The sequence below is a fragment of the Oncorhynchus kisutch genome, linkage group LG8 (assembly GCF_002021735.2).
Source record: "Oncorhynchus kisutch isolate 150728-3 linkage group LG8, Okis_V2, whole genome shotgun sequence".
Taxonomy (NCBI): Eukaryota; Metazoa; Chordata; class Actinopteri; order Salmoniformes; family Salmonidae; genus Oncorhynchus; species Oncorhynchus kisutch.
In genome coordinates, this window is record NC_034181.2 from 58710754 (window position 1) to 58723553 (window position 12800).

Below are 12800 nucleotides of genomic sequence, written 5' to 3' on the forward strand. Positions count from 1 at the left end.
GCAAGCACTTCCATCTCCCAGAGCACAAGTGGCTCTTTGGACTTTATAAAAAGCTCAATGGTGCTTTGGTTTTTGTTCCATGGAGAGAGAGCACAGACACATTAACATTCCACCCACTTATAATGCCTGTATTGAGATCTCTGATTAAAAATGGTGTCATTTTGTACCTGCCTAATACTGTGGGTAATGGTTTGCCGTAGAAATACGTTGTGGAGCATGATATCATCTGTGATTATACTTATCTATGAATTGAGTTGCGATTCTCATCCCCTTATGAAAATGTCACAAATGACAGTGGAGTTCTCGCAATGGGCTCCTCGTACAGACACGCATCACTTTTGCGGCAGTTTGTCTTTCTCTCGTCCCGTTGGAGGCAGCAGGAAGAATTGACACAACAAAGTAACTCTTTTGGTTCTTTACCATTGATTTAGTTGAATAACTAATCTATATCTCCTGCTGATTTCAAGCTCTATTTGGGTGCTTGCCTTGCAATCATTCCACAACAGCATGCAAGGAACTTGTGTAATTAAGCTCCACCATCCTCTGTGAATCCCATCCAGGGAGTGGGACTTTAATTCTCCACTAATTGAGGCCATCGCAAGGGACAGACAAGGTATCAATGGCTCCTTGAGGGTTGGTGGACTGCTGAGAAGGAAGATTACAGTGGGTAACTAGTTCTCCACAGCGGAGTCAGACACGCCTACTCACCACCAACCCCCTCCACCTCCCCCCAAGGTGCTCATATAGGAAAACCCGAGCCTGCCCAAAACAAACCGTGCATATTGGCTTGCGAGAAAGTTAATGATTGTTTATTCTTTGTTGTTCTGAGAAGTAGGGGAGCAGGTGGGCTGATTGATTGGCTTAATTTATGCTGATATCTATTGTAATTGTTACTGTTGTTGACAGCTGTTCCGTCAGCTCCAGTGAGATGGTAGACCATAGGGAGCTAGAGGCACCCGCTGATGCTATGTCTAATAAGCGGATCCATTTGTAAATATGGTTTATTTATTCAGGAGTTATGAGTGGTGTGTATGCTTTATTTGCTTTGCGTTTTGCCGCGCAAAAGGGGCTAAGCTGAGGCATGCAGCCCCATCAGAATTGTTTCCTTAGTTTTTGGTGACAGTTGTTTTTGTGTGTAATAACGTCGGCAAATAGCGTCGCTGCAATACCTCGTTGCTTTCATGCTCACTTTACCAGAGGTGATGTGAAAAGAATTGACTGTGAGGAGCGCCTGTCGCAGGACGCCGTCACGGACGCCGTCTCCCACTTTCCCCATTTCGGTGACAAATCTGACAGCTCTGATGCCGCAGAGATTCAGGTAATGGTTTGCTGCTGCTGTCTTAGGGAGTTGTCTTGAGTTATACCTGCCTATCACACGTCTGCATGAGGGATCTTCAGAGACGCAGAGAGTCACAGGCTGCTCATAAAAATAGCTCCTGTTCTGTTCCAAGTGTTGTAAAGCATCTCCTGTCAATGGTTTAGGGTTTAGTTTAGATGCTGCCTAAGCCGCATCAAGCAGGTTCCACATTGTTCTATACTTAGAAGAAGGGCTTGTCAGAAGTCATTGTTTTCCAATGGAGGAGTGCAGAGGTTCAGAAAGGATGCAAAGCTAAAGGCTTGTTCAAATGTGCAAAAATAATGACAAAGCTTAATCAAAAGTGCAATACATCAACCTAAAAGATATGTACAGTTGAACAGTGCATGGTTCATGCACCACATACAGTAGGGCATGCGGTTTGGCCAGCTTTACGGTTCTCTTTGAAACAGCGTTTGCCTAGTAAGCCAAGACATTTTGCTTGCTTGTTTGAAGCTATGCTAGACCCTTTTTTAGACCTTGGCCAATTACATACACATTCTCTCCTTGTTTTGCTATGACGCCGGAGATGCACCTTGGCCCTGCAAAACAACACTTAGCAGGCATGGTAGTGCTCCATTTACCTATTAGATCACTGGCACACCAAAACGAAGCCCGTTTTACCCTTATTCATCAGGGGTAACACTTGGCGCAAGAATGCTCTTATGCTCTTAAAACCAGTGTTTTAGGAATTTATATCAAATGGAATCACACAAAACCATTCCATACAGATGATTGTCAGAAGAGGCCAGACATTAATGGGGCATAAAGTACAGTAGTATGCAAAGGTTGTTATTATCAAATGGATATTATACCAAACACGAGGTGGCATGTTATCCATGAAAATTCTGATCCACAGTAAGCCTATCAGAGATAACATGCTTTTGGTGAAATCTTTGATATTTTGACAGCTGATTTAATGCATGTAATAAAAACCAGAACCTGTGATTTGTTTCTCAAATATTTATAGCTTATCTCTGGTTGACTTATTTATCATTTGTTCAGACAATACAGGTCACCCTGTACGAAGGAAATGGTCTACTGAGAGGGGGGGTGGTGGACTCTGTCTGGAATGTGTTTTTTGGTGAGCATTGTCCTCTGGTGGACGGAAAAGTAATAGACATATTTGATAATGGAGGGCCTCCACCCGAACGCAGTCAGTGTCATTGTCCCCACAGTTTCTCTTTATCCTCACACAGGAAATGTAGCTTACTTTACAGTCAGATTCAACGTTAATGATGTATCCAGTGCTTAATCATAAATGGTTGCCCTGACCCGTATGTGCCCACAAAATGACGCATGGTTGGCAGTACTGTAGGTGACCCCGGCGTTTGTATTACTATGTAAAATAAATGGATGTCCTCCAAAGCCATGCATCTCTAGGGATGGGGGGGGCACTGTCTTACAAGTCGGGTACACATCAGCACTTTGAAATACAACAGCGGAAATGGATCCGCTCACAGCATTACATTGATTAATTCAAAGGTGTCAAAAGGAAGGTCTTCCGAATGTACATTACGACAATTTAAGAGTCATGAAATTCTGCAGTGTGGCCTTGGAGCAGGAGAGGGAAGGCAATGCCAGAGAGAGAGAAAACGAGTGAAGGAGAGAGAGGGAGAGTGTGAGAGAGAGAGAGAGGGAGTGTGAGAGAGAGAGAGTGTGTGAGAGAGAGAGAGAGAGAGAGAGAGAGAGAGAGAGACCAAATCCTTTGCTTCTACTTTGCTGCCGTTTCCTCTGCTCAAGGTCAGAGAGTGCTCTGCTCTGCTCGGCTCGGTGGCCGCAGCTGGTGTCTACGGGGATGTGGATTGTAATCAATTCTAACATTTCAAGGGGAAAATGATGAGAACGAGTCGCTCAAAGGAAGATAGATGAGAGAGGGCCGCCACAAACATACAGATCAATAATATGCATAGCCCAAAGGACAAAATACAATAAATAACCATTTTAATCGATGAGCTTGAATGGGATTGGAGTGGAAAGAAAATGACAGTACTCCGAGGAATGTGCAGCGGGTGGACACAAACAGAAAGAAGGCATAGACACATCTGGCGTTCATGTTGATATCAAATGTCTGTTAGAAATCAAACATAACTGATCTAGAGAAGGATTCACTACGAATCCAGATAATTAAACTAGGTTAATAACATTAGGTTTACATAATTTTTTGTGTGTCATTTAGCAGAAGCTCTTATCCAGAGCCACTTAGTGTCTCCAAGTTGACACATTAACCTTATTACCTCATGTCATCTCGCTATGATAACCATGAGAAACAGAGTGTATCGGCTTTATAGAGATGTACACTCCATGTGGACAGATCGCCTCTTGGATCCACTCCAATCTGCCAGTCCTGACTGACTACCACTAAAAGGGGTGGCTCTATGGTTTCCGCTGCTCTCTCATAGCCCTGTCTTTCTGTGCTCAATGCAGCGAGACACTCTAATACCACTGGATCCCCCTATGAGGGCAGTGAAGCATAGGTGTCACTCCACAAAACCGGGTAGCGTTTCAGACAGGGGGGTTAATGCTGCGAGTCAACCGCTACAAAGTTGTGAAGGTTCAGGAGTCAGGGCTCAGGTCTGGATTTGGCGGGTACTAGGGAGGGTGGGGGTGAAAGGCTAGAGGGGTGTTGAGGGGTGGGGGTGGGGGGGGGGGGGGGGGGTCTGTGCTGGCTTCTGATTCAGTCGATGTGATGGCGGTATAAAGGCGGGTGAGAAGCTGTCAGTTCCTTTGAGACGATAATCTGAGAAATCTTTGCCAGTGACAAATGGGGCGATGGAACCTGCCATCTTGAAATTACTGAAAAAAATTGGCAACTTCACCTGACAGCAACAAATGAGGCGTGTGCCTGGGCCCCTGCACAATCACACAGATCTAAACCCATCTGATGCCCTAATCCCCCTGAAATAACCCCACTGGGAATATCAGACAATATCCACACACCCTGTCTGAGAATGTGTGTATAAGAGAAGAATGTGTGTGTGTATAAGAGAAGAATGTGTGTGTGTGTGTGTGTGTGTGTGTGTGTGTGTGTGTGTGTGTGTGTGTGTGTGTGTGTGTGTGCGTGCGTGCGTGCGTACATATGCACACACAAGTACGTGCTCAGTGAACTCTGTCAGACATTGTAGATGGGAGAGGTGGCATTGAAATATGACAGTTCTCACTTCAATTGAAGTCTGCCCGTAGCCTGGGCGCTGGGAGACACAGAGAGATCACTCTCACACAGAAAAGCAGACGCTTACGGACAGAGCTCTGTTGAAATGTGATTAGAGTGACTGTCAGAAGTACGCAGCTCTCCAAAGCTTCACCTCACAGGGAGCTCAGAGGTGACTGCCTGAATGAGGCTGAAGGATTGTGGAGTGTGGGGGTTACCACCAACTTACCACTTAGCCGGAGTTGGTCAGATGGCAACTTGTGCTCCACTGCCTTGAGAAACACCCACGACAACTAACTCAATGCTCAATATGAAAGTAAGAAAAAGACTGTCGTCTTTCAGGGTCTTTTCAGATCCATTTGGATGCTGACAGTGTATATAAAGAGATACAGCACCATGTTCTTTGGAATGAATCATCTCTACGGTGTATTTCTAAATAAATTAACTGAAGTACACAATGAGGAGAAGTAACCAAAGGGTGGACTGTAACACTGTGACAGGTCTGTATGTGAGTGGTGTTGTGAGTGTTTGGGGAGGATGGAGTTGACAGAGAGCGGGCTGGTGATCATGGATGAAACAGAGGGACCTGTTATGCACAGGGTTACGAAAATACATACATCCTCCCATGAACAGAGTGAAGAATATAGCCGAAAAACCTCCAACTCCATCACTACCCCTGAAAATCTACAAAATGGTTGCACTGATCCGCTAGGTGTTTATAATTCACCCTGTCCTGCCTGCCTCTCAGTAGGACTGTAAGCGTGCAGTGGAAATGAGGGGGGATTCCCTGCCGTCATGATTCAGGTTGGATTGAGAGAAATGTGTTGATTATACCCAATCATCCCTCCCGCTGAGTGTGACACAAAAGTATCAGGAGCATCGGAGAGGTAGGGGGGAATAAATCTTGTCATAGTTTTATTATAAAACATTGAGAAAAAGTAAGAAATATTACGCTGATCATGCTCTATATTACAAGCAGCTCCCCTCTCAACCAAATGTGTTCAGTTTCTCAGATCCAATGAAACGGTAATAAATTACACTTTTCCTGTTTTTGCAGGGGAAAAGACAATAGAGCATACAACAACTGTACAGGACATGGAAAATAACAAGAACACGTGTAGAATTATGCAAGGCTGATGAAAAACGCACATAAAAATCAAATATCCTCCTACAGTCCAACATGACATTTGAACGTCTATTTTGAGAGCATTCGTTCAACACCATTTAAACCAGGGATAATTCACACAGACAACTCACAGGGAACGGAGGCTAATTGAGTGGTTTTATAATACAGAGTGCCATCCCTGGTGGAAACCAGTTCATAAACGTGACCGTGGAAGTATAGCAAGAAAAGCAGAGGGAACAGTCAATAGTCCATATTTGACCCCTTTGTGAGTGTAGGTTGCAGGGATGCTGTTGAGGCTTGGTGAAGGCAGAGGAGGACGCTGTGGTATTGGAAGGAACGGTAACCTCCCGTGATAATGACAGTGTTAGAACCAGAACCAGAGACAGAGAGAGCCCTGGCCAGCACTGCCACCGCTCAGGAATGTACTTCACAATCATATCAGTCTTGCTCTTTCCTTCCCTCTACAACCCAAGCCATTGATGGAGAGCAGGCTGAGGAGGAAAAACAACTCCCTGGTCATGAGTGCCCCTGACCAGACCAGACCTCTCTCCCTCTGTATGGGGCCATCCCTCTCTGGGGAGTAGGTGGAGACGTAGGATCTTTATGATCGACAGCAAACAACATCCTATACTCCAGCCACGCTCTTCCTGTTTCTCTCCCTGCTGGCTGGAAGTAAGTTGCCTTTGCTGTCTGTACAATTGGCTATCCCATTGCCTTCCACAGGGCCACTAGTGCAAATGGGATTTACCATAACGTAGCTGCGATCTACAGTATTTCATAGCACTAACTGATGCTAAAAATGAAGGTGGGGTCACGAGAGAGGGAGCGGGGGAGTGGAGGGATGCTGACATTTTCTCAAACAAACCAAACAGAGCTGGTCTGGATGGTGAGAGAAGGGGCAGAGTAAACAGAGGGAAGTATGCAGCAGTCCTTTTCAGAGGCATTTGTTGGTCTGCTCTGCTCCCCCCTAAAGCCTGTCTGCTCCCACTACGCCAGGCTCTGTGACTAATTAGCATTCTGAAAAAGTATGTCGAGAGAAAGTCGACAACCTCAACCCCGGCTACCCCCCCCTCCTCCCACCCAACTATTCCTGCCAACTCTCGCCCACCACTTCTCTCCACATCTCCCACCTGGCCAGGCAGAGGAAATAAAGCATCTTCTCTGACCCGGCCCCATCCACAGCTCCCTTTACTAGCCTGCAGACATTGATTTTCATTAATGAGTGGTGGAAGTCTGGGGGATCCTCTGTGGCTCTACCCAGCGCTAGTTAATGATTTGGCATCATATCTACCCGGTGTGAAGGGACCTAGGTTCAGTGCTGCTGGCCCAATATACAGAGGATGTTTACTTATCATTATGATGGATGGGGGAAAGAACCTACGGTATCCCGGCAGCTGTCAGCTTTGCACCAATATTTTCACAAGACACTTGGAGGATACATTACAATATGGGTAACCAAACGTTACTTTCTCATACACAAATAGGCATGTATGCACGACATGAAGATGCCTGGAATGTACACATGTACTGTAAATGCTGCATCTCGTTACACAGTAAAGCACCAATTATGAACCATGACAGATAAGAGGGACCAGGCCTGACAAGTGCATGTGAGAGTTGTGATCAAGTTTGAAAGTTTTACATGTACAATGTACAGTCTAACGATTGAATCTGCGGAGTTTTCGCGGTAGGCATACCTCTACATGTCAAAGAGCTGGAATCATGGTGCACATGCAGCACACAAAGCCCATGGTGCACCTGACAAATGCTAAGTAACATGTGGGCCATAATAACTTAAAATGTCATCGGAAACCAGACGCCTTTAAATATAAAAAATAAAAAAACATCAGTGAGCTAAAAATGCAGATGTTCTTAGAGCTCGTTTGATGTTGACAACGTCTGGGCGTACAACACATGCATTTACACAGAGAGTGTCCTGCAATCATTTGTTGCACTGTGTTTCCAGTTATGAGAAGACGCTGCTTTAGCATGAATGTCTTTGCCCGCATTGCCATCGTTAGCACAACGTGTCCACAAACATGGAGGTGATTCTCTTTTATTTCGCTAATCACTGTTAGTCAAGTACTCCAGGAACAAAGACTGCACCTCAGTTCTCTTATGCATTATGGCCCAAAATGTATTTTTGAACCACAGTGTCCTTTAGAGTTGTAGCGCATATTATGCCATTTCCCTCCAATTTGCAGCTAGAGGCTCATGGGAATAAGGTGTCCTCCAATCTTATAGCTTTTTTGCTATTGCAGGACTTGCAGCACTGCTGTCCGTAGAACTTGTGATTGCACACACTGTGCTGAGGAACCAGGTGACACCAGCTGAAGAAGTCGACACAAGACTGCTCGCCTGATGGAGAGAGGATCAGGAGGATAGTGTTAATAGACGCGAGACCAACAGAAATGTCAGACAGAACTTTACAATTGTTCCTACGAGTGCCTGAATTAGTTCACCTTTGAACGTTGGCGCAGGAGCAGGAACGTGGGCAGGAGGAGCAGGACAGAAGTGTGTGTTGCAGGCCCGGGATGTTACGGGTCTCTGGTGGTTCAGGCATCCAGCTGCAGGACGTCCCTGTCTCAGACACTGGATAGAACGGGACTGTACCCCTCCCCCACAGGATACAGAACACTGAGAGAGAGAGAGAGAGAGAGAGAGAGAGAGAGAGAGAGAGAGAGAGAGAGAGAGAGAGATGTGTTGAGGATTGCGCATAGAATAGATTACGAATGCATACACCATGTCCTTTACCTCCAAGCTATGTCTAGGGAGAGGAGAGAGAGAGAGAGCCTACGTGCATACAGACATCACAGGCCCGCTGATCAAGGGGAAGTCAGATGTCAGACTGTAAGAGGTTGCCTTGGTAGATACTACATACATATACATGAATATCACCCCCTTTGGGCCTAACAGCAGAGCGAGAGAGAGCGAGAGGATGCTTCACTAAATCCATATCCATTCAACATGAATCCCCATCATGTCTGGGAGAACAGGCAGGGTGGATGGAGAGTGGATATGCGTACCTGCTGCCAAGGAGAAGAGTACCAGCCCAGGACCACTGCACTGGCTGTCCTTCCTGGGGAGACAAGTCGAGGCTCTGGGCACGGCCCCCTGCTGCAGGTCTGCTGGAGATCCCCAGAGGGTTTGGGAAGGTTCCTGCACCTTCTCATAGGGAAGTCTGTGTAGTCCCCCTGTGAATCCCTCTCCCCACAACGTAGCTCTCTCCTTCTGACACCTGGGCCACAGGATGTGGAGCACTGCGGAGAGAACGGCCAGAGGGGGCACCATTAGCAAAAAGAGAGCAGAGAGAATAAGACGACGTGAGAACCCTCAGAGAGAAATACAGCTGGTCCCCCAGTGGAGCGAACAAGACAAGGTCACCCCGCATCGCCATAGCAACAGTGCTCAACTTAGAAAGTGAATGTCTGAATGTCTGTAAAGTTTACATTTGGCATTGAGTCTATTTGCTTTGTTCCGACGAGGGGACACAGCATCAGCACTCTGGATGTGTATGTTTGTCGCAAATGCATTTCTGTCTAGACATTTTCAATACATGTATTGGGTTCTTTGTGTGTCGGCGTGTACAAGGTTATACAAAAGTATGTGTTTGTACAGCATGTGCGTCTGTCTGTCTGTCTCCGTGAGTCACTACCTCGCCCCAGGGTGTTGTGAACCACTGCAGCCGGTCATTCTTGGGGCAGCGGCGCAGAACGCAGGTCTCTTGGGCCTTGGGTTTGAGGTGTGGCTTACACATGCTGTCCGGCACCACCACGGCCTTTGCTCCGGGGTCAGTGCTCCTGCAGAACACGCCGCGCTTCCTCATCCCACGCCCACACGACTTGGAACACTGAGAGGAGAGCGGAGGAACAGAGGGTCTGGTAAACTCAGCCTGAACTCATACTGGGAGGCAAGCTCAGAATGAGTTGTGTCTGAGCCCTGTGAAGGATGTAGTCAACAAGGGAGGTAGTCAGTGCACTCTGTCTACAGTCCGAATGACCTGTGTCTAAATCACTCCGAGGCTCTCGCTACAAAGAGACACACTCATCCTGAGATGGCCCGAGAACTCTGAAAAAACAGTGGAACATAACAGCGTAGGTCAGGTATGTTCAAAGTATTGTATAAGGGAATGTCATTTCATTTGCACCATATACTGTGCACTGCTTAATTTAAAAAACATATACGTCAGACAATGCAGTGAAGAGAAAACGTCCCTCCGGGTATCTGCGGTATCACTGACAGACAGGCGTTTACAGAAACAGCAGGTGGAGATCCCAGTCACCACCGGCTCAGACGGAGAACACTGTCGCTGATCATGACTAGGCATCATAGCCTCTATGAATCCGGCCATGTCAGTTTTGCCTAGCCAACTCTAAAACTGAGGGACTCTCAATAATGGTGCGTGATTAATGATGATAATATGATTGAAATAGTTCTGTTATATAGTACTGTTCTCAGGCCAGTGAGTACGCAATTAACCATGTGTCCAGCAGAGGGCGGGGAAGTGTTTTCTCCGTGCAATAGGCCACCACAGACATTTGCTTATTAATTGCAGCGTTACCTGACATATCTCCTATACTATCAAATTAAGAGATTTCCTCCAGAAATATTTTTTTAAAATGTAATGGCAGTATGTGGGCATGTCGTGCAGTGTGGCCTACCTGTGACCAGACCCCAGAGCTCCACTCAGGTGGGCAAGCCTGGTTGTGGCAAGGCAGCACCTGGGCCGGGGCGATGACGGGGCACAGGGAGTGAGCCACCACCTCCTCTCGCTGGTACGTCACCTTACGCAAGCACTGGATGTGACGTGCCTGTTGGCCGCCCCCACAGGACTGACTGCAGGGCCCCCAGTTCCCTGTCGTCCAGCTGAGGAGAGAAATGGAGAGAGAGACGTGTCAGCCCATGTAGCAAACCAACAAACACTCCTCGAAAAAGAGTGACTGAATTATGAGAAACAGAATGGTGGTAAACCTCTTAGAGTGACTCATAAACCTGCACGTGATCTCACAGTCGCATACACACACACTCTGCAGAATAACTGCTGTACTCAGCACAGTCAGCAGGGAACCTATCCAAACAGATGATTTGGCTGTATACTTTCCGCTCCTAACCTCTGTCATAAGCGTGTCAACCACATGACGCAGATCCCTAATCACAGCAAGGAACCACAGATTTCCTACATTTATTTTGGGTCTAAACACAGCCATCACGCTCTACTCTGTGCCCACAGGAAGGACAGAGACACACGCACACACATACAGGTATATACACATGCGCCCACACTCACACAAACATACTGCACATGTGCTGTAACAGCATCAGTCCCCACCTCTGCACGCAGCACACACACGAGAATCATAACATAAACATTACCTCCCTGGGGCAGACCTCCCAGCCACCCCGGACCTCTATACCAGGCGGTGTCAGAGGAAGGCCCTAAAAATGGTGAAAGCCTCCTGCCACCCAAGTCATAGACTGTTCTCTCCGCTACCGCACGGCAAACTGTACCGATGCACCAAGTCTGGAACCAACAGGACCCTGAACAGCTTCTAACCCCCAAGACATAAGACTGCTAAATAGCCAAATGATCTGCGTTGACAATTTCTGCACCGACTTTTTTTTTTTTTTTTACTCATCACATACGCTGCTGCCACTGTTTATTATCTGTCACTTTATTCCTAATTATATGCACATATCTACCTCAATTACCTCGTCCCCTACACATCAACTCAATAATGGTACCCCGTGTATATAGCCAATTCATTGTTACTCATCGTGTAACTATTGTTACTTTTATCATTACGTGTTTTACTTTTCTATTATTTCTCTATTTTTTTCGTCTCTCTCTGCATTGTTGGGAAGGGCCCGTAAGTAAGCATTTCACTGTGAGTCAACACCTGTTGTTTACGAAGTATTTGATTAATACAATGTGGTTTGATTTGTGTACAACATACTTAAACACTGCAAGGTTTCCTCCATACAGTATAAGGCTAACCTTATACACCCGACTCTCACCTTCAGTTAACCCCTTAGCCCAACTCTCCTCTCCCCTGGCCTAGTCTGGCTGTAGGGAGGGACAGGATGCTACACTCAGTGTCTCCACTAGTTGCGGCCTTCTGGTATCTCCGGATCATTCTCAGCCTCTGATGAAAGCAGCCTGCCTCGAAAATAGACTGTGTCTTGGCATTTTGGGGCAAAGGGAGATTTAGCGCAAATGACTGCTCTGACAACCACATGACCAGGGGCAAGGAGGACGGACAGCTGACTCAGTCGAGTTCTGAAGCTCCGGTGCCGACCAGCCACTCCTACTGCCCTTCTGTCAGACCTTTCATTTCCCTTCAAACACAGCTCTGATAAATAAGAGAGAAGGCTAAACTGCAATTTTGAGGGGAGAAACACGACCCGTCTAGCAAAGCACCGGTTCAGATTTCTATCCTCTTTTTTTCCCCCACTGCAATATAAATAACAATATGTGCTTCAATGTTGGCTTAGCTGTAATTTGTATTTCTGGAATCTTTCAATAACTCGCATGTGTCCAGCCATACAATTTAACTTGAAAAATGTAGGGAATATTGAGAAATACTGGATGGCTTTACATTCACGCAGTGGTTACATTTTACTGTCATGGTATGGGGTTGCATTTCGCATACGACTTTTCATCGGATGCATAATCTGATCGACTAATTACTCCACTAACAATCTGTTCAAGTGTAACGTAAGCAGTGAAAGATCTCGCACAGCAACCAAAAGCACCTCAGGTTAGAACTTCAAGCACCATTCTAAACAGCAGTCTCTCTGAGCATCTCCTCCTCCTCCTCCTCCTCCTCCTCCTCCTCCCTGCTCTGGGCCTGCCTGCTGATGTCTCCCCGTTTCTCCCATTGTTTAGTGCACGTGCCACAACGACCCAGGAAGAGCCAGGTAAGTAACTCCACAGCTGCAGCCTGCCTACGGGGATCTTCTTCAGAGCATTAAATAAACTATAAAACTAAATAAACAATCGAGTCAAATAAATAGAAAGGGAAGCAAAAGGAACATTGAGAGAGACGGACAGAAGAAAGTAGAGAGAGAGAGAGAGAGAGAGAGAGAGAGAGAGAGTAGAAACGGACGCAGCAGGGGAACTGCAAAACTCTTTAAGGCATTAACATTTATCGTTCCGGTGACATCCTGGG

At 46.5% G+C, this 12800-nt stretch overlaps 1 protein-coding gene across 1 annotated transcript in view; it reads right to left on the bottom strand.

Moving 5' to 3' along the window:
* Positions 1-5407: 5407 nt before the first annotated feature.
* Positions 5408-12800, bottom strand: part of LOC109895290 (A disintegrin and metalloproteinase with thrombospondin motifs 18-like) — a gene marked incomplete at its 5' end in the record, with an annotated part of 49826 nt that continues 42433 nt past the window's right edge. Inside the window, 5 exons of the mRNA XM_031829445.1 lie at positions 5408-7989; positions 8094-8268; positions 8658-8891; positions 9287-9481; positions 10293-10497. Coding sequence (XP_031685305.1) covers positions 7844-7989; positions 8094-8268; positions 8658-8891; positions 9287-9481; positions 10293-10497 — 955 coding nt within the window. The remainder of the gene's footprint in view (positions 7990-8093; positions 8269-8657; positions 8892-9286; positions 9482-10292; positions 10498-12800) is intronic.